The 22616-nt window shown below is 45.5% G+C and overlaps 2 protein-coding genes across 2 annotated transcripts; both read right to left on the bottom strand.

The window, feature by feature from the left end:
* Positions 1-7780: 7780 nt before the first annotated feature.
* Positions 7781-8542, bottom strand: LOC131287248 (uncharacterized). Its single transcript, XM_058316280.1, has 3 exons — positions 8441-8542; positions 8067-8267; positions 7781-7867 (listed from the first exon to the last, which is right to left on the bottom strand). Exons 1-3 carry the CDS (start codon positions 8540-8542, stop codon positions 7781-7783), a joined length of 390 nt encoding a protein of 129 aa, XP_058172263.1.
* Positions 8543-10178: 1636 nt separating this feature from the next.
* Positions 10179-20693, bottom strand: LOC131284665 (uncharacterized). Its single transcript, XM_058313527.1, has 7 exons — positions 20455-20693; positions 16667-16878; positions 16272-16567; positions 16062-16195; positions 15856-15996; positions 14082-15777; positions 10179-10232 (listed from the first exon to the last, which is right to left on the bottom strand). Exons 1-7 carry the CDS (start codon positions 20691-20693, stop codon positions 10179-10181), a joined length of 2772 nt encoding a protein of 923 aa, XP_058169510.1.
* Positions 20694-22616: the final 1923 nt, after the last annotated feature.

Here is a 22616-nt window from a genome sequence, read left to right as displayed (position 1 = left end):
TGATTTTTAATTTAGTCTTAACTACAAATACGATGAATTTTACAGGCTGTACGAATATTACAGCCTATGCAATGTTGAAGCGGCACTGAATGCAAAAAAACAAGTATTACAGTATTACTAGACCACGAATTAATATTGAAAACAAGTATTATTGAAGAAACAAAAATGTGAAGATCAAGAAAAATAAACTTATGGTCTACGAAATATTTGTACCAATCTTTTTGAAAGTAGACCAGGGGGATCAACTAGACTTGTGACTTATTAATCTTTTGACGAGATTCATTCATATGAACTTTTCACCGAAGATCCACCAAAACATTGATGAATCATTTGAAACTTTCATGAATCTAATGAATCTAGGTGATTCTTTCCCATCTGTTCTTCAAACATCAATCAACAAATCTTTGTGATTCATAAATCTTTCGTTCAAAATCAATCAAAGCTAAATCTCCAGTACACAGCTCTAATATTAACCTGAGTTATTATTTGACACTTCAATTCCTGAATAATAACTCATCTTCATTCTAAATTAATTCCAATAACAATACATATGCCTGTAGAAAAGTATCACACATCATAAAGATATTTTCATGACGAATAAATTATTAAAATCAAAAGTAAACACTTTGCAATAAAAAAATCTTTACTTCTCTTCGAAATGCTGTGTCTGGGTAGTTTTATTTTTATTCGACCAAACAATTTCTCTAGCAAAAAACTGATCGCAAAGGAATCCTAACGACTGCCCGCCCCGGTTCAAGTGATTCAGAATGGGATACTAATGTTTAGTCGCGAGCCGGGAGCTTGCCGGTCTCCCAACGGGGTGCTGAATGTAATACCTCCCTTCTACCGTCACATATATACACACACACACACATACACACCACCACTTCACCTTGCCGGAGGTGTGCGGGATACCTGTGGGTTCAAAATTAGAACTCTGCCCCAATGGCGGCGCGACGCCAAAACATTCGCAGACGATGTATTCATAGCATGGCGGCGTCCCCATCATCACTTCCTCCGCACATCCCCCTCCGTTCATCCTATGCAAAGCTAGACCCCACCCTACCAGCCCTCTACTCTTCTGCTGCTCCTTTCGATGGCCGATCGGTGTTGTTGTTTTTTGGCCCCATACGATAATCACCGTCGTGGCCACGATGGTCACAGCCTCTGGGCGGTTGTTATTTCTGTAGCACTGCATGTTCTCTCCCCGGACCACTTCACCCTCCCATCGGGGGGTTTTTGTTTCTATTTTTTAATTTGCAAATCTTTTTGCGCTTTCCCCTTCATTAGGGGCATTGGCGCCCGTCAACGATCGTGGCAAGAGAGAATGCGCCAGTGAAATCCTCGAGGGTGGCGGTGCGATCCCGACCGTTAGCGGTCACAATCGGATTCAACTAGATTTTATTCGGATATTGTTGTGTTTTTCCTGCGTTGTGCGACGGGTAGAATGGAAACCCAAGAGTGTTGTGACTCTTCGGTGTTTTACCATTTTTTTAACCACGTCGAAAGGAGCGCTTTCTTCTCAAGCTAACACCGAACAAACATAAAAAAACAGGGCGTTTGTTTTGCTTTATCAGGGAAATACGAAGAACAACCTCGGGCACCGGGTAACACGCGCCACGATCATGCTCGCCACGAATGGTGGTGTGGGGTGTGTGGGAACGTAGTGGTATCCCTTACCGCCCGACTTAACCCTGTTGTGACATTTGTTTACGCGCTTCGCACGGGGCAGAAACAGAAGAAAACGAACAACTACCATCGAATCGAGGGCATAGACATCTTCGACGCACCGAACCCAAAGGGAACTTCTGGTGGGGAATCGACCTCGACGGGAGGAAGAAGTGCGACATGATCTTCGACCGCGTCTGGCACAGACAACAACAACAACAACAGCAGCACACAAAAACAAACACTCCTAGCAAAACGGAGGCAGACATGGGACACTTTTGTTGCAAAGAAGACTGGCTTCGCAGACTGCGGCACCATCGGCACACAGTGTCTTCGGCGATCCGGTGCGTTTAATTTCTTCTTACCGTGCCTCGCCACGACGATACTCAGATAGACGACCTCGCGTGCACCGTTCGTTCGGCGTGTGACAACCGGACCGATTTTGATTCTGTTACCAAGTGGACCCCAGCGACGTGGTGTAATTATTTTCACAACTGTTGCGCAATTCTGGGCCGGTGGACTTGTACACGGTTGGCGTTTGCCCGGTTTTGTTCGGTTCGAAACATTTTTTCCGGTTTTGTTTATTTAATTTCATTGCGAACATGGACTTTCGATCCAATTGCGGGGCCATCAGCAGACACGCGCGCACACACGAACAATGTGTTTCCGAAAAGACGAGACACCCTTGACCTATTTTCCCCCAATTTGACAGCCAGACGACCACCAATAGGCTGTCAAACGTCGTCACGTGGAGAAATTTGTGAACCGAACAAAAAAAAAATGAAACAGTTACAAACCGGAGCAGCTAGCAGCAGAGGGTAAAATCGACCCAAAACAACCGCGATCCTGCGCACACACGCTCACCCACGTGCGGGTGGGTGGGTGGGCCTTTTTCTTCACCACCCACCTGCGCCGATGGGGCCGGGGGATATGTGTATCTTTCGAAAACATTCTGGTACAATCTATTGGTAATTTCGGTCTATTTACATCAAATCACTTTAAAAACAGTAACGAAATTAAGAAAAAAGAATACACTAAGGTGGAAAATCTAAGAAAAACAATGCTGAACATATTTTTTTATCAATATCTAACTGATCGCCGGAAAGTATTGGGTGAAAACTGAGTGCAACCAAGTCGCTCTTTAGACAGGATATTCACACTGAAAGAGCAATCAAACATATTTTCTGCTAGTATGCTCGTGATCTTATAGCTTATCCGCTTTTAATTTAGTATTTTTAACAGTTTTAGAACAGCTTGTAAGCATTTTTGTGGAGCAGAATCATGTTCTTTTGATATTTGGGTACCAATAATTAGGTTGGTGTACGAGAAATGCATATTTAAAGTATTTCTTTTATTATTGGGAATATCAGTTGCCAATGAAATAACATTGATTTATGCACATTTCGACTAAAATCATGGTCTAATAGCTTTGTTTGTTTTTTATAGTTCTTACATTGCTACACAAAGAAGGTCATTAGAAATAACAAAACAACGTTGAAGACCGTAAAAAAGGTATGGTGAACTAAACTCAAGATTAAACTTAGCTTGTTTCTTTCTCTGCCACTTCAAAACTATCGTAAACAATAGATATTGCGTAAAATAATTCCAAGAGTTTTATACAATATTCACAGGATTAAGCAGAACCGAGAATAGCATCATTTAAATCCATATTCGGGAAATAATGTTTAATCCTTCCAGTCCAAACTCTTTCACCCGGAAACACCCTGGAAAGCTGACCAAATAACGTTCAAACCTGCCTAGCCCAACCGCGCGTTCCCCTTCCGACATCTTACCTCCAACGAAATACTGCCCAGTCACTTCCGCCGTTTCGCACCGCCTAGGACTCCGTCTTGCGGCAGCAACCGCAATAGTACACTCTCTTCGCCAGAGCGGCTAGACAAACACACAAACTGGTAACACCAACGCAGGTCCACCGTAGGCCAGGGATCCAGCTATACGTTGATTTAACTATTCTCGCTCGACGAGATTCCAACACTGCACGGAATAATTTCTGCTACCTAGTTTTGATTGCGTAGTTGAATTTTTAGCTACCAACAATCTGGTATTTTATGATATTACGGAGACCATTCGATCACCGTAGCACACACACACACATCGAACACCCATCTACACATACACTTGACACTTTTAATTTTGGAACACATACACTACACCACTTGCTTTCATGTTTTTGTAGACTACTATGTTGTGAAAGGTTAACCAAAAAAAACAAATGGAACAAGTTTAGCGGATTTGAAACATGTAGGACTTGTTATCAACAATACTCTTATCTTATTACGGACTTCTTATCAACAAATCTCTATACCACACTGAAATGAAGTTATATAACGCAGTGAATTAGTGTACAGGATTGAGAAACAATTTAAAAAGTTATATGCAAAAAGATATACGATAAAATTTAGCTTCAAGAGTTTGTGTTGACCCCGGTACGTGTTTTACTAGTTGACAACTCAGTGTTGTAAAAACTAACAAGTACTATTTCAATTCCAGTTACAGCCCATAATGATGCAAATCCGCGTAGCGAAATGAATATACTGAGATGTAGCATGTCAAGTTGCACAAATTTACAAACCGCAGTCACAATACAAACGACTACGGGAAACGGGTAGCCACTGTGTGTTTGTCCTTCGGATGTCAGTACTAAATCATCGCAGGTAAAAACGTAACGAAAACAGAAAATCAACACACGCCATCGGCGAAGCCATTGCGCTGGCGAGTTATCCTCCGTTACTGCCGGATATTCTTCATTCTACCGTCGCGAGCTGGTGGTTGTTTTCGTCTTTTCTCCGACGTTCTTTTCTTGGAACGTTCCTTCGACGACTTTTTCCTTCTCTTCGCTGCCTTCCTTTTCCCATTGCACACGTTGCGCCACACGCGATCGTATTGCTCTTGCGAGATTCGTTTCTTCGCCCCTTCTGTCGATTGTTATTACCTGGCCGTGTAGGCCATCGCCGTTCTTCGCAGGTTCGTCTTATTTTTCGTTTCGCTCGAGCGCCATTTACAGCCAGACGAACGTTTCACGCACTGTCTGAAGCGCCGCGGACGGGTTTCGTTTTCCGTCGTCGCACTGTTCCCCGACGTCTGCTTCTGCTTCTACTTTTGCTCCTGCTCCGGGGCTGCTGCTGGACCAACGACCCTCGTGGGTAAAACGCATAAAAAAAGAAAGACGCAAAAGAGAAGCAACGCCAGCCACACTTTTCACCGAGCAAAACCACTCCACAAACCTAAAAGATGGGTCGAACTTTTGTCAGCAACGCAAATGAATCGTGCAAGGCAAACGCCACGGGGCACGCAGAACCGGATGCCAGACAATCTTATTTCATTTTTCTTCCCAACTTCACGCACTATGTAACTTTATGCTGCCGCCATTCTTGTACGTGCTTTCGACCGTCGTTTGCAAACTTCCTATCATGTATCGCAGACCATTGATAAATACCTTCTTTAGGTGTTGAAATTATAGTATTTTCGTTAAAATTTTCACTGGCAAACACACTGTTTAAGCACGGCAAGGCAAAATATTTTCTTCCCAACGCTAAAGACGCTCTTCACGCACGACTGTCCAATTTATGTCTGAGCAAAGTTGTCAAACATGTCGGGGAAGGAATGAACTAGTGTTGACTGAAGATTCGAAGACTCGATCCCTTTGCAGAATCAATCGGATTGGATCGTATTTGACGGATTCTACCCGTTTCGAGCTCAATTGATTTTGATTCTCTTCGTTTTGAACTCGATTTAACTCTAACTTAAATCGATTATAAGACTACACTGCATATATCATAGAAGCAGGGTTAGGAGATAAAGTTTGTATCATATCTATTGTAACCGAAAATTGCTTGACTCCATCTGAACTTAGCAGCCGAGCAGAACGGAACATAGCATTGAGGTAAGTAGGACTAACATTGGTTTAGTGTAGTCACGTGGTGATGAATTGGGACTTAGTTTTGAGCATTTAGGTCCCAATAGAATTGATTCCTGAAAAGGATTTTATATTTTACACCACTAGATTTGGATTTTTCATCACTAGACGGAATGAAACACTGACAGCAGCGTTGCCTGCAAAATAAAAACTTTTCCCCGTGGTCAAGGTTAGTTGAACAAACCTTAAGTACCTTGGTAACAATTTGAAATAATGGTTGAATTAGCAAATTGTTTAAAATTTTGTAATCCCTGAACAGATTGCAGCGATTGAATCTAAAAAATTTTTAAAGACAATCAACGGCAAAAGAGTGGTAAAATACCAAATGAGGCTCCCTGCTTGTCGCGCCATCGCCATATTTTTCTACATTGGCGCCTGAGGGTTATGCAATAGGTGGAACATCAAATCAGTTTGTATCTTTCAAAAGTTGTATTTCCAGTAGAAGCTGCATTGGTTTGAACTAATCGGTTAAATTAGACAAGATGGACAGCATAATCCAACAACTGTGCTAGGTCTACCGAAAATGGTAGGTCAATGCAAATGACAAATGACGAACGATCATAGGAGAAATTTCACAATCATATGTACACACGCTATTTAAATAGGTACACATCATGGAACAAAATTTCATCCCCATAAGGAGGATCACTAATGGTAAAAAGAATCACCGTGCTTCCAATGTGCAAATTGAACTTTCTCAGAAAGATGTGTTTACTATGTGGATATCCTTTCATTCCATAACAAGTTGAATGGTAGGACTTGTTCGTCTGTAGAATTTAATCTTCCTAGATGATAACACGAAATCGGTTAGTTATTCTATAACACTTACCCGCAGACGACACCTTCTATAGCATTAACACTTGTCACATTTCATTTCTTTCCCATTGCCATTGTGAACATACGTTTGGCGGTATTTCGGAGAAAGTAACACACGTGGTGGAAAAAATTCAACATACTTTTTGTTTATTAGAATCTTAAGAGTTTGACCTTAAGCAAATGTGAATAGTCCTGTGGTCTGGAAAAAAGAAAGAAATAATTAAACTGGATTTGGTTTTCTTCTCCTCTCCCTTCCTTCTTCCTTACGTTTTTAGACGATCTGCTAAAAATTATGTTAACAAAGTTTTTTTTTCGTAAGATTTGGCTTTCGCATTATCTGCACATGGTTCTTCCGCATTATAATTTAATGTATCTCTTTTTATCTATTTTTTTTTGCTTCTTTGCTTCGGTTGTATAACTTTCCTATAATTTGCTCTCGTTCTATATGTTTCATCTTGTTGCTATCTCTTCCACGTGTATCGTTCGATTTTTCGAAATTTTCCTAATCCCTTACTAGCATTTCATGCTTGTTTTATTTGTGTTTTTTTTTTACTTTTTGTTAAGAACTTGAAATGTTTTGGTTCATTGATTTGCATTCAAAGTTTTTATTTTTTCTAGCGTTTACCTCTTTTTACCCTCCATCTCATTTGTGTTTGTGTTACGAATTTGCTGCTCCCCTTGCTTCCCCACAACTATCGGTGTTACACGTTTATTTATAACTTGTTTCATATTTTTTTACGTAGGTAAAGGATGGATCGTAATTGCGAAGATTGATGATTGAATGCACAAAGTTAAACAATTTTATTGATTTCTCTCCATTCTCATGCCGCTGTGGTGTTGTGTGGGGCGTCGTGGGTGATGGTGGCTGGTTGCTGTGGCCAGCTAGGCGCACGCACCCCCTCCACACGCACACCTACACACGCACACACCGCACGCACGCACACGCACACACGCACACTCACACACGCGCACACAAACATGCACACTAATTGATTGCCTCACTGTTCACTTGGGTTGTTGCTTATCTCGAAATATTTGTCATCCTCTGCTCCTGCTAGTAGTTAACGTGTTGGTTCTGCCTCTGGCGTCTGGTTTGGTTTGGTTTGGTTTGTTTGTTGTTGTTGTTGTTGTTTTTTTTCTGTTGCCATTTTCCGCCATCAAAAGTGGTCACACGGTGCCCGGAGGGAGGCGCACCGAGGCGGAAAAGCGGGCTGCGGGTGCGCTTGTGGATACCGCCGCTGCGACAAGAGTTATCCCATAATGTTCGTTTAAATGTTATCTTCATTTCTGCTGTCGGCTATTCTAAAGTGTCACCTTTCTTAGAAACATGCTGAAATGCAAACACGGACTGAGCCAACGCTATGTGAGTATTTTAAAGAATAAAATAGCCAAGGCAATATTAACGATCAGCACTAGCATGACCAGTTGCTGGCGCGAGAACCAATCCTGCGAATAGACGGAAACAGAAACGGTTTTGTAAGTGAGCGGAAGTGGACGGTTTCTTCAAAAGAAGTAATTAAATAGTAAGCCACTTCCTATAGACGAACTTAAAAATAATACCGATCAAAAAGGATCGTTCGCCGTGGTGCGGAGGAACTAGGAAAACTTTTACTTTGGAAACCCGCAAAATGCGTCCCGCACTTACCTTCACTTGTGGACTGACCAGATACAACAATGGATTAACTCGTAAGCGCTCCTGCTCGTCCTTCAGTCGCCGGACTTCCTCGCGGCGGGCCGAACCAAGGAGCGAGACCTCCTCCCGGCTCATGGCCCCGGTCGTGCGCGGTAGCTGTTGTACATCTGGTAATGATTTCTTCCTCTGTAGAGTTGCATTGACTGGAATACTCTGTGGAGGACGGAAGCAGCCGGTGGTTAGAGACACTCTCGAAAAACAGGTGGTTGCGATGCGGTGCTCGGGTCGGAAAAAAACACATCCGACAAGCGGGAAAACATAGAATGTAGATCAATCAGATCGAGCGAACGAGAATAATAATAAAAAGGCAGATTATCATACAGCACCTCTACTGGAGGGAACTCTATCCAGCTCTCGGACGCTCGCCGGGCCAGCAGAGCCGGAGAGTACATGAGGTCCTCATCGTCCACTTCCTGTTGCCACTGCATCCTTCCGCCTTAACTGTGTGTGTGTTTACTTAACCCCGCTTCACTCGATTCTCAATAAACTCTCTCTCTCTCTCTTGACCGGAAACCTTCTCTACTCTTCCTCCTTCTCTTTCACACACGCAAACACACCCACACGATCTCCACTTGTTCGCTTCACATAAACAATACTACCGGTCTGTTATGTTCGACGATCGCAAGATGGACTAATTCGCTAAAAGGCCACGATCGAGCACGATCGGCGCGTGTCCTGTGTCCGTGTGCGTACGGTGCTGTACCCCCCGTATGTCGGTGTGCAGTGTTCGATCGCATAAGCTGCGCGCAAGGTCCAGGGCGCAAACCTATTTATAGCGGCGCAGGAACTGGCACTGAGTACACGACGGCACCGAGTGGTGGAAACTCGGTCCAGGGAGGGATAAAATCATATGCTCCCCTTTTGATGCTGCGGTCCCGGTACCACCACCTCCACCACAACCACCACCACCACCACCAACACCACCAACTCCACTACCGCTAATACTGTTTGTCTCCGGGGGAGCCCAACTTTATCAACCCCGAACGGCGCCCTGCTGATCGATCGTCACTCTCACGACTCAGATGACTCGCCGTCGTACTAGCGACGCACTTCTTCGCGATGGCCCTGCGGGATCTCCCACGGTCGATGAATGAACTACCACTGGCTGCCGGACGGCGACGACACGGGGTTCACACACGCCCGTACGATGGGGCCGTCCCCAAAAACGGGTCGCCCTAATGTGTCGCCGTACTCCGACAGCAAGAGGAAAAAATGTGTAGCCCCTAACCGAAGAGAGGAGAATTAAAATCGCGTTAGGTTCCGACCGTGGCCGACGCCGAGAGTCAAACGGTTCGCCAAAAGGGGGGCGGAATCGACGGCGAAAGGGGAAGGGTTTTGGGCGAGCCGATAGACATCGGCGGACGGACGAGCGAGCATCGGTTGACAGTGGCTACGGTCACACATCACATCAAAGAAACATTCCCCACAGTTTTTGGGGTGTCCGCTACCGAGGGGGTAGCATAGAATAACAATGTTTCCATCGAACAATGTCTAAAACACTACTCGCTGGGGCGCTGGTGCGAACCGTGGCTATCCCTGCGTATCCCCACAGACGTGTCCGCATCCGTCCGCCGGCTCAGTGCACCGCAAGATCCTAACCTATCCCGCGATCCGACGAGCTGAAACGAGCGAACAAGAGCAGACGGATCCCACGGTTTTTGACGGTACCCGTGTTAACCACCGTGTTGTCTTGAGTTCTAAAAATGTACTAAGTCAAAGGAAGCCACCGTCCGCAGCTGAGTAGAAAATGCTATTTGTGGATCGTTCGGTGCGGCGGGAGAGAGCCGCCACCAAAAGACACGACCATCACCTCGATGGTTGTGGTTGAGGTTCCCGGGTGGGATTCTCCTCGCGGAGAGTGTCACATTCGAAGAAGCAACGGCTACGGACGAGAGGAAAGCGAACCCGAAAGAATCCTTCATCCTTAGTGCCCCCCTCCTCCCCGGAAGAAGAGAAAGGGTAAGATTGTGTCGAGTTCCCGCCAAGGACACCATACGTTTGCCAAAACCGAGTTCAGAGACTCTTAATGCTCCGATTGTTTTGTCGTTGCCTTGTGGTTCCGCGTCACCCGAAACCAGTTCGATTCTCGAAAGATCGCGGTGGTGCCTTCCCATTGTCCTATAGGACAATAACAGAGACATCATTAGAGTTCTATTTTTTCTACACGATTTATCTCTCTTCTCCTCTATATGTCTCAGTCTCGGATATTGCCTCTCTCCTGTTTCTCGCCTAGGATTTCGGCCAAGAAAATTCGAAACATCCTGCGGGCGGGGAAAAGGAAAATTCTTCACCCCAAAGCGTGACCACCAAAGACCATCGTGGTATTTTTCAAACCAACACTCGTGCAAGCAAAACATGTGCTGCAAACCTTCCCCCCCCCCCCCATTGCGTTGGTTGGTCTTCTATCGATTTTCCCGGGGCTTAAGCTGCGGATTTTTTTTCCGCGAAGGCGTCAACAGGTCCGCCTCCTCGCGCACACTAGCGATCGGTGTCAGTGTAGGTGATCGTAATGGCAAACACCAATACACCCCTCGATCGGGATGTGCGAATGGTGGATGTAGTAAGAAAATTCACCCCCGTCGGAAAACTTCAGCGCATGACTCAACTTGCGCCTGCGTTCCACGGACACCGACGAGGTGCACCAGCGAGTGTGTTGGTGGTTTGCCCTGGGACTGAGATGCCCGGTCGTCCGGCAAGGGCAGTCAGGAGGGAGGAGATGAGAAGAGCGCAGTGTGGCCCGAAAGCGGCATCTGGCAAATGACACACCGACAGTGCGCCGAGGGCATCGAGTGCACTGGCACAACTGGTATCGCACCGGGCAGGCGGGTGGTCAATTCGGGTCTGCCAAGCGAGCTGTGCATAGCTCACCCTCGGACCGTGGCGTGCCGAGTTTCACGATCAGTGTCAGCCGTGTAAGCGAACAAATTTTCCGTCGACCGAGAACAACGCAGGTCGAATGGTGTTCTGTTTTTCGTTGCCGGAGCACGGCAGAGATTGCTTCTCCTGTGCAAGCAAACCCCGGAGAGTGCGGCAGAGAGCACATGAGAAACAGTAAGAGCGAACAAATCCTACGGTGGTCTATCGATTTCCCAGCGGCAGCCATGTTTGTTTTCCCCGTGGTTCTCCCCTTGCACCATTGCCGAACGGGCTAGAAGAGTCGCACACCCTCATTCGACTGCGTAATTGTTTGTATGGCTATTAAATGAAAATAGAAAATTTGGGAACCTTCCCTTGTTGAGCCCCTTTTCCGAACGGGCAAGCAGATATGGGGACCACCATTCGCAACTCCTTACGTGCTGTATGGTTACGCAGCACATTCCGAGGGGCGATCGCGATCGCTATTACAATGTTACTAAGTACCACTTGCTCGAGAAAATATGGATTCATCACTCCATCGTCCGGCATAGGAGTGGGTTATAAGAATTCGATTGAATTGAAATTTGATATCTATTATCTAAACACATTTAATATGTATTCTTAAATATCATTACATAAACAGATATATTTGGAGTACATTTCTCTGTACATTGACAAGTTCTAGTGAATCGAAATGAAAATCCGCTGGTAAGCTTCTATTCAAATCCATTTTGAATTAAGCAAAACGAAAACAAATTTTATAGACGTTCTACCCAGAAGTCAACGGACAATATGTGCCGGACATTGAAATGTCTCCTTGAACCTAGAACCTAAACTAATTTTCTAAACCCGTACGTTGTCATAGCACTAGTTTAGTTCTTAAAGCAGTCTTATTAAAACAAAAGAATATAACGGTTCTACGGATCTTCTATCGTTGTTTACCAAAAGCTGATTTGTATGGTTTTGTTGATCTTTTGAACATGTTGCAGATTATCCGTGGTTCTATCACCAACTCGAATTTCTGAATTATTAAATTTATTTGTGTCTCATATGGCTGAGGTGAAACGGGGGTTACTTACAAGTGGATGAACACATGTTTGAAGCCGGCTAAAATTTCACCTATCTTGGGTCAAAAGCCAGTGACGACAACAATGTTGGAGAATTCGCGCTAAGGTGCTATAAGGTAGTAAGAGTACCTTACTCTAAGGTACTCTGAGACACCTCTTTCACTCACGATACCTGTCGAGGCAGCTGAAGCTGGGACTATATCAGCCATCTATAGTTCCAGTGCTCACATACGTCTCCGAGATATGGACTCTGTCCAAATCTGACGAAGCCCTTTTAACCGTGCTGAAAAATGCTCAGGTGAGGGTTTTGGCCTAATATGCGAAGAGGACTCAGCCCGTAAAGTCCTTGTAGGCTGTCCAGAAGGACCATCCCTTTCGGTAGCTGATTGACATTTTAATTTTAAAACGTTGAAGAAACGTTAATGGAAGAACAAACAACTTTTTTGCGTGGATGGAACGGTAACCACGCGTTAGATACTACTAAATATTCTCGAGTACATGGGTTCTTTAATAAAAAAAGGATATTAAGCAGTTCACAAAGTTAAGACTAGCCCGACATCCGATTCAAAATGTCTGGCACTGTAAAGACAAGCCCAATTCTGTTAGTCAATGCAGAATGAAGTGAACCTGTGTTTAACACTAGAATACATTGCTTTGGAAACTTGCCCGAATGCTTTTTAGGGGTCTTTTTGACCCCTATTTTGAAAACGCTATAACTTCACTATTTTTGAAGATTTTTCAAATCCGTAAACTGTTACGTTTTAGTATATTTATTGACTATCTTTTGGCGTTTTTAATTTTTTGATGTACCACTTCACCATTCCGCTAGCTCGGTGTATAGCAAAAAAGATCGACATGAGTTGAATTTTAATCCTTTTCAACTTTTATTCTTTCAAAATTTATCATGAAAATTCAGAAAAAAAAGTGGGCGCTATGATGTTTATAAATTAGGCCACCTTTGAAAAATAATTTCATATTTTTAAATTAACAAATAACGCCACAAATTGATCTTGAAGATGTTGATTTTAACATTTTCCATAGGTTGTTTCCGTTCTGCGCTTTGTTCCGTTATTCCGTACGCGAGCGTTTCGAAGCGTTATGCGCGATGCGTTACTATGGAAATTAGCGTTATTTTTAATCTTTGAGGCCAATTTATGGAGTCATTTATAATGGATAAAATATGATTTTATTTTTGAAATGTTGCTCAACATACTAACTTTCTAGCACACATTTTTTTTCTAGATTTACATTACAGATTTTGAATAAATAATTGCTAAAAAAACGCAATTTCGACCGTTTTTGCTATACACTGAGCTAGCGGAATGATGAAGAAATGCATCGAAAATCCAAAAACAGCAAAAGATAGTCAACAAAATATACTAAAAAGTAACAGTTTACGGATTTGAAAAATTTTCAAAAATACTGAAATTATAGCGTTTTACAAGTAGGGGTCAAGGGGGGGGTTTTTTTTTTTAGGGGTCAGTAGGGGTTTTTTTTTGTAAAAATATTCAACCGTTTTCGAGATATTAAAATCGAAAACTGCGTTGGGGTCAAAATGACTCCAATTTGGATTCTAGTGTTAATCAACGCATGCATTGATGAATAATATGTAACTTACGAAATAGACCTTCTTCACGAAGAATACAAATTGCCTTATGAATCTTTAGGCGAGATTCATTCATATGAATCTTTCCCCTTTGATTCTTTCAGATTGATTCATGAATCTTTTGGGATTCGAATCTTCAAATGTTGATTAACATTTCGAAAACATAATGAATCATCATGAATCTTTCATGGAACTTCCACGAATCTTCATGATTCTTTCTTCGGCATCGATCATGCGACCAAAACACAATGGGGGTCTATCTACCCATTTGTTTGGTGTTTAGTTTTCTGTTTTGTTAACTGGAATGATTCTTTGGGATTCTTGAATCACTAATTAAAAGTTTTATGAATTTAAAACGATGCAATTCACATTCAAGAATCTGAATCAGAATTACACAGCTCTACAAAATACACAACATGTAAAATCTTCACTACATACCTTAGGCTCCCTACTAAACGCCATTCCGTTTCCACCTCCGCCACCGCCACCACCTCTGGACCGCATGCCACCGCCTCCGCCTCCGCCGCCGCCACCACCACCACCACCACCACCTCCTCCACCAAAGCCACCACCACCTGCACCACCCAATGGCACACTGTTGATGGCCGGTTTCGACAGGTAAAGGCTTTCGGTGCGTTTCGGCTGCGTCATCGATGGGATGATGTCCTGTCCAAGAGTGCGCTGCCGCAGCAGCACATCTTCAAACGGCTGCTGCTGCTGCTGTTGCTGTCCCATGTCCGCACTGTGGAGTTGGTGCAGCGGAGTGGTCGCTCGGGAGCCGGGCCGGACACTACCATTACCCATACCGGACGCCGACGGGACGGATCCGTTCGCACCACCACCCGACATCAGCTGCGAACCACGGCGCAGTGTGCTAACCCGCTCGGCCACTTCCGCTCCATCGACGCCACGGTCGAGACCGGTCGAGTTTCCCATGCCGTAGCTGCCAATGCCCGTCGTCTTTTCCACCGAGGGTTGGCGCGACGAACCGGCACCGCCAAGCTTACTGGCCGCCCGCGTGTATCGATCGACCGAGCCGTCTCTGCTAGGGGGTCGCTTGTAGTGGTCAAAATAGTCTATCGACGACTGGCTGCCGATGGCTCCGAGCGACGGAGCCGTGCGGGATGCGTTCGCCATCTTCGGTGGCTCACCGTACATGCCCGAGGACTGCGCCGACTGTAGCGTCGAGTTTCTCCTGGGACTCGTGCCCATGCCACCCATGCCACCCATGCCACCCGCCATCTCGTCCCGTGCCTGTAAGCTCTGTTCGTAGGAAAGTTTCGCGTTCGACATCATCCCACCGGGCAGATTGGCGGGGCCCTTCGCTGGCGCGCTCGAGCCATAGTAGGCCGCGGCCGAGCTACCGTACTGACCGGGGCCACCCTGGCCCGGCTTGCTGTACATCGACTGCATGCCATCGTCTATTAGCCGCGAGCCCGCCGAGTGCATATCGTGCGGACCCTGCGCTCCCATCGACGACCCGTACGGTCCCATCTGGGACTGCTGCATGTTGTTGGCCCCCGGTCCGTTTGGTCCCTTCTGGTCGTAGTAGCCCGACATGCGCTGGTTCGTCGCGTTCATGTGCCCCATCGAGAACGGGCTGTTGAGCGCGTTCTTCATGTTCGCCAGCTCGACGTCCTTCTTGGCGCCACTGTGGTTCAGCTGGTGGTGCGCACCGTACTCGTCCTGGCCGGCGCCCATCGGGCCCATGGTCAGCTTCGCACTGTCCGGCAGTGGGTAAGCCCGGTTGGTACGCCGCAAGCGATCGAACCGCTCCAGCAGGGACGGATTGAAGTCGGGCGCGAAATCGCGCGCGATCCGGATCGCCAGGTCCGACTCGGCTCGCGCCTCGTCCGCGGCCGCGTCCGCCAGCTCCGCCTTTCCGCGGGCGGTCGCCGTGCGGGATATCGCAATGTCGGCCTTCTGGAGCGCGTACTTCGAGGAGCGCTGGGCTGAGTCGACCGCCGCGTCTATCCGCTCCCGGAACTTGGCCGAGCGGATCAGGAACAGGTGCTTCTTCTTCTGGCTCGTGATCAGCACGTTGTTCTTGTATTTGCCCTCCTCCTTGGTGCCATCCTTAAACGTAGTCACACCGTAACCGTACTTCTTATTCGCATACCACTCGCCTTCGTACCTGTAAACGAATAACCGGAAGCGAAACCCGTTAGCCACGGCCGCCGGAACCATTCTCCTTCGTTCAAGCTTTACTCACTTTAATCCATCGCTACGCTCCGAAATACCGTATCCACACCGTTTGTCATTCTTCCACTCGCCCATGTACGTTTCTACGACGCTCGCGTCCAGCTGCTCGTCCTCTACTATAAAGCTTGCGTTGGAATCCGTGTGCATTGTCCTGGGAACGAGAGGTGACAAGAGTTGAGGAGGGACAGGTCGAAGGGTTTAGTGGGTGCTACTCACTTATTTGTCATTCCCGATTGTGATGATTCCGTACTCAACCAGGATGCTGTCGATGCCGTGGACCGAATACTACCCGTGCCCGTGCCTCGTTTCTCCAAGTCACCTGTACTTTTTTGTTTCCTAATTTTGAGTCCCTGAAAAGGAAAGAAAGGAAGCGAACGGTTAGCGAGAAAGTAGTTCACCCGGTCTCCCGTTGCAACGAGTCCTCACCGATAAAAGTCCTTTTTTCGTCTTCTCTACTAAACTGTTCCGCCGGACCGGGGTCTCGTCGGATTTGGCCTTCAGCACGAAGCCACCGCGGGCATCGTCGATCCGGTGGCTGCGCTTTTCGCCCGGATCCGGCGTCGGAGCCTGATTGTTGCCACCGGCACCGTCGGTGCTGCGCAGCGACGTCATCGACACGCGGACCGACTTTGGCCGAAACCGGGCCGCCATCCCGAACGGTGCCGACGTGCGGACGCCGTATCCGTGCCGCATGCCACGCTGCCACTGTCCCTGGTAGCTTCCTGTTCCCGGAAAACCGGAGAAGAAAGGCAACGGTTAGTTCGCAGCAAGGATTTTCCCCGATCCGCTTGTCAACTCGGAGCCGGAGTATAAACTCGTACCTCCGTCGGCGTATGTCTCCGAGCCGTAGCCATCCTGTAGACCGTTGGCCCATGTGCCCTCGTATCGGGCCGTCGACGATGCACTTTGTCGCACACCGTAGCGGCCCTTGAAACCTTGCGTCCATTCGCCCCTGTACACCCATCTGCCTCTAACTTCAATACCCAGCCCATGTCTTTTACCATTTTGCCAATGTCCCTCGTACGTGGATCCACTGCAATGGAAGAGATAAAGATACAACCGTTTTACTATCTATATATTTACAATAACAATATTCAATTAGTGCATAAATAAAGGAAGCAAAATATAATAAAGATTATATTATATTTTCCAAACTTTAACTAATAACGATGAAACTACATTGCGCTATCTCATTGCCCTTGGTTAGCTCATTATTCATGCGAATGTTGAATTAAACCATTTTGAAAGGAGTTCCGAAAGATTGCTCATATTATGATGGTTTTAATTTTGTTGAAATAAAATTATGCTAAATAAAACATCCAATTCTAACGCTGGTTTTTTTTTAAATAACGTTCTAACACCTTTAATCATATTGCACGTTGTAGTTATGCAATATTTCAATGTATTCGAATGAAGTCAGATTAAATGAAAATTATGATTATCCATGTCGTTCCTTTCTCATGCCTTTCCACGATCCACACTTTCATGTGAATGTTTGGGTATTAAATAAAAACAGCCACGAGTATATAAATTCTGATAAGATGAACATTTGGATGTGGAAATCATCATCTAATTGCCATCTCTATTGTCTTTCGATAAGGTTTAGAACATTTAGAATCTGTTGTGTAGCTTTACTTCATTCATCAAAGAGTTGAACAAAGAATAGATAAAGAAACATTGATTTTTATGTAACATGTTATTCTCCAGCACAATTTCTTATCAAATAATGTACTTTAGAAGGAAGAAAATTTTAGAAATAAAAATAAGTTAAACTGTACAACTCTTGTATTTTGTCTATAACTGTGAAGAACAGTTAACAAGAAACAATTTCATGGGTGCATAGTTTTCACGTAATATAAATAAATACAATCAATACAAATAACTATTAGATGGAATTAAGTATTCAATTTATACATCTTTAAATGATTGGGAACAACAAGGGCCATATTCAAAGCGCAAATGAACTGACCTCAAGCCACGTGTTAGAAAAGTTATACAATTCAATAAATAAATCTCCAAGAATAGAAATATAAAAGAGTCTAGTAAACCCGCTAAAGGTAGGCATGACCGAAGACGGTCGTTTCGCTAAGAAAGGAGATTTTTCAGTCAACATTGCTCAAAGCTTAAAATAAATTTCCTGCTTTTGATATGTCGATCATGAGTTTAATATTCAAAATGTTAAGTTTAAATATTTATCCCTCTAGGGATATTTTCTTTTGGAACGATGCATTGGATGTATATTTAAAAAGTGGAACAAATAATTTTTCAAATATCCCTATGTTAGATAAATAATACACTCCCTGATTTTTAAGTTGTAAAACAACCATTCGAAGCGGAAATTGTGATCTTAGCAGTTTCCATTTTTATGGTTTCCCTCCTAATTCACAATTAAATTTTATAATATACTGAGTTGGATTCATAAAGAAGCCGATGTAATTAAAAATTCACAGAACACGGCGCTCACAAGCGTGATAAATTACTGCGTGTAAAAATGTTTGTTTGATTTTGCCGGTCAAGTTAATAAAGTCAAGTTCATCATCGATCTTTGTTGATATATCCTAATAATCCTCCATTAGTCATCGGGGCACGCAAAAGCAGTTCGGCACTGATCTTGCCGCTCGTTTCGTTTAGCCTGAAAAAAAGTCACACTTCCGATGGCCAAAAACCAGGCCCCCGCCCCAATTGGGAAGTAGGGGTAAAAAAACCCCAACCGGAAACGAACAAAACGAAGCGCGATGAAATATTGCCCTGCACTCAAAATATGATCATTACGGATGGCAAGCAAGGACTCGAGTGTGGCTGGAGTAAACTAGCGGAAAAACGGTCGTATTCCGCCACCACCGGAACCCTCTCTGCCCTGGATGGCCGGAGTCAAATATTTGCACGATTGTTTCAATAAATGGGGCGGTCAGACCGGTGGAAAAAGATGCCGGTGGTTCGCGTATGCCTGTTGCGTGTGCGTTCGAAAAGTGCGGTGAGTAACGGACGGTTCGAGGACCGAATTGTTCGCGCAATAAACACGGTGGGGCCGCCTTCGGGTTGCCCGTGGCGCCAGCACGGTGGCGTCATCGGTCGTGAAAGTGTTTTATTCTGGCAGCGCATTCACTACCACTGCACGTTGGTCTTTAATCGGCGCACTCGGTCCGTGCACGGCCGACCCTGTTGGGAAATTCGGTTTCGGTTTGGGCCGGCGTACGGCGCGATTTGTAATTCGAGCAATAAGCGCTAGAAAAAGAATCGACAGCCATAGCTTCTAATTTTTACCCCAAACACACGTTGTGCGCCCAACATCCAACGGAGGGGGTAAACAGTGAAAGTTAATTTTGAGTGTTGTAGAAACCAATGGAAGGGCGGAAATCGACGAACATATTATTTCTGAATGTTTTTTTTAAGAATATAAGAAACTTTATCTATACTCTTTAAAAGATTTTTTTTAAACTTCGCAAAGGGTCAAGAACGGGTGCAAAGAATTTCTGCTATATTTATTCCACACATTTTTATTTCCAGAAATCGACAGAAAAACAGCTTCTACCACCTGAGCTAAGAATTTGGGAGCCTAAATGTTTGGCCTAATGATCTTGATCGTTCGTTAGCTGTACGTCTAATATTGGAAAAACTAAATTGAAAGCTGCTAGAAGGACGAATCCAATGTTTCACTGCAATAACATAAAATTTGACGAATTGCAATGAGTGTCATTTTCAGCATAAGTGCCAGATTTTATTTCATTGCAGTGAAGTCTGCTAGCTGCTTAACACAAGAAATGCCTTATCTGCGTACTACATAAGCCAGCAGTCAGATTAAGTTCAAAATTAAGTCAGATAAAAGGGAGTATTGCATGACATTAAATGTTCAAAACAATTGCTTGCCAAATGCCAAATCCAAGTGTTTTCTAATGATCGGGGGCCTCTGGTAATATTCAATCTTATTATATCATATGTTATTTTCCAATAATATCGCCTTATTCAAACAATTAATGTTGTTGGGAAGACGTTGTACAGATAGTGCTCTTATTGGTTCTATTGGGATATTCTATTAGGATTTCTCTTCTTCCTAGGCGTAACGTATGCATACCCCTACCATACTTTTCCCTTTAGAACGTGGTCCAGAATCAGCTGGAATTTGAACCTACGTGCTTCGTGGGTCGAATGTCTAACTGGCGTAACCGTTCGGCTGTTGAGGACTCAGATAACTATTTGAATAGTTTAAAGTATACAAAATCTAAATCCTTATCTAAACGCGATCAGAGTATTAATTCTAAAGATCAACAATAATTTTAGTTTCAATCGATCGATGTATTGATCAAATTGAAGCCGGATAAATATGAGCAATATAACAAAATAAACTAATCTGTTTCAACTATGAAAACTATTGATTGTCCAACTGATAGTGATAGTAGAAAGTGTCACATATCAATACTATATTGTATTTCATATATTCAATGTGATAATTTTGTAAGATATGACTCATTGATTGATGGAGACTACAAGCTGTACTAAAGATTAGTAGATCCTAAAGATTTTTCTGGTTTTATTTTTAGTAAGATTTGTTTGGATTTGTGCACACTCTTTGATGCAAGCGGTACAAGTAAAAGCCCCGCGCTTTACTTACCTTGGCCAACAATATATCCCCGATACTTCGAAACCGTAATGCCATGCTCCGGAATAAGCACCCTTGTTCTTTGGACCCGTACAAACTCCGTGGCCGTGGGCCTTGTTGTCCTCCCAGCCGCCACAGAACGTTCCGCCATCTTCGAAGTCGTACCGACCGCCGCTGATGTGCGTACTATCGGCACGAGCGGCCGCCGCGGCCGAACTGCCGCCCGCCTGCATTGCCGCCGTGTGCGCCATCTTTCATTTCTCGTCACTAGCAGTAGTCCACCACGCGGCTCGCTCCCGGCCGCCACTGGCACTGATAATCGGCGCAATAGTCGTCGTAGCGGGAATAAGCAATAGATGGTGCCCGTGTCGGCAGGTCGCCGTCGATCGGCACTGGACTGGAACCGTGAGCTTCCGCTTCCTGCTCGTGCCCCGCGTCGCGACCCTCGCGTCGTCCTTCGCCCCCTTGGTCCCCGTCGTCGTCTTCTTCTTCCTCGTCGTCGTCGTCGTCGGCGTCGTCGTCGAAATGGTGCAGTAGGACCAGATCTGGCCGACTCATCGCATTAGCTGGACCGGGACGCGACGGCGGATGACGCGGAGCCGATCGCCCAGGATCATAGCGAACAGCCGGACGGAAACACTAAGCGCACACGGAGGGAATATCGGCACACACGCACTGTACACACTATGCACACATCAAACACAACACCGTTGGTGGCGTTCTCGTACGCCCGATACACACAATCCCAACTTTCCCAACTTGCACAACGGTGTCCGGTCGGTGTCGCTGGTTTTGCTGGGTGGTTCCCGATCCGATTCGCTGCGCTTGCTGCCGAAAACCTAACCTAGATCACGAGGCCTCGCGGTGCTCGGTGTGCGTATCTATGTGCGCGGCACAGACGATCCCGCGGATGTACACAGAACACGATCAGCGATGGAGCGAAAATTGGTAAGAGAAAGCCAAAGAGAGACCGAGAGACCCCACGAGAGAGAACGAGAGAGAAAGAGAGAAAGGAGAGAAAGAGAAAGAGAAAAACTGTGAAAACTCCTAGCCTGGCCCGTGTGTTCGGGAGCATAATAGCAGCTTGGGTTGGGAAAACTGTGGGAAATCGGATGCGCGTTTATGGGACAGAGGCAAGGAAAACTCGCGCAAGGCATGCATGAGAGAGGTGTTTCTCGAGATCGAGTTCGGACCAGGCGCTTCGGCGATGCGTAATGGTTGGCAGTACGGCAGCACTACGTAAGCGTTCCTTGTTCTGCGTGGTTTTTTTTTCCTGTGGTCTTTAATTTTCACCCGTCTCAGTGGTGGTGGTAGTACAATAGTTTGCATGATGATCGATGGTATTAATAATGATGCTGACGATCGTATCGTATCATGTTGCGCGGAAGGAAAATTCACCACTTTCCTCGCACAGGGTGGAGCGCAGGGAAGGAACGTGCAAGCAGGGGACGCGCACAGAACACGGGTGGAAATGGAGACGATATCTCGGGAGTAAAGAAAGTGAAAATTCGAGCAATTAAAGCATTCGAGCATTACTGCGTCGTGCGGGCTATTCTCGCCGTTTACACTAATTTCGATAGGGGTTTGCAGGTTTTCCCCGTGCGTTTCACCGCTCCCAGTTTTATTACGGGGCTTTTCGGGCCGTTCCCTGTTTTGCTTCCGTCCATCTTCGCGGACCAGGTGGCGGACCAGAACCGAATAGATCCCATCAATTCGTCCGCCCGATATGCTTCAGGCTGCATGATGAGAGTAGGGTTTCCAGGGAGTAACTCCTTAAATATTGCCATTTCGTGACCATCAAATTATGTTCCCTTTGGGGCACGACAAACCGTGGGTTTTTCCATTTATCGATCACTCGGTGTGCGGTTTCCTTTCTGTGCGAAACGGACGGACGCACGGAGTCCTTTGCGTTCCACTCCGCGCGTGTTGCGTTTTCACTCAAATCGCACCGGGCGGGTGAAGGTGGTTAGCGATCCCCGCTAGTCCTAAGGACGTCGGGCTAGGCGAAATGGCTCGGTACACTAGCACCGAGCTAGCGGACGGTGGCCATTGTGTATGCGAACACAATTAGCATTTCCATATGGTCGGGGGGTACCGTCCATCACCCAGTTGGGACGAGCAGCCCAAGGGACGGGGTCCGGTAGCCAGGCAACCACATGCACGTCTTATTTTTA

The sequence above is a fragment of the Anopheles ziemanni genome, chromosome 3 (genome assembly GCF_943734765.1).
Source record: "Anopheles ziemanni chromosome 3, idAnoZiCoDA_A2_x.2, whole genome shotgun sequence".
Classification (NCBI taxonomy): Eukaryota; Metazoa; Arthropoda; class Insecta; order Diptera; family Culicidae; genus Anopheles; species Anopheles ziemanni.
The sequence above is the reverse complement of the archived record's forward strand: the minus strand, read 5'-3'. Positions and strand labels throughout refer to the sequence as shown.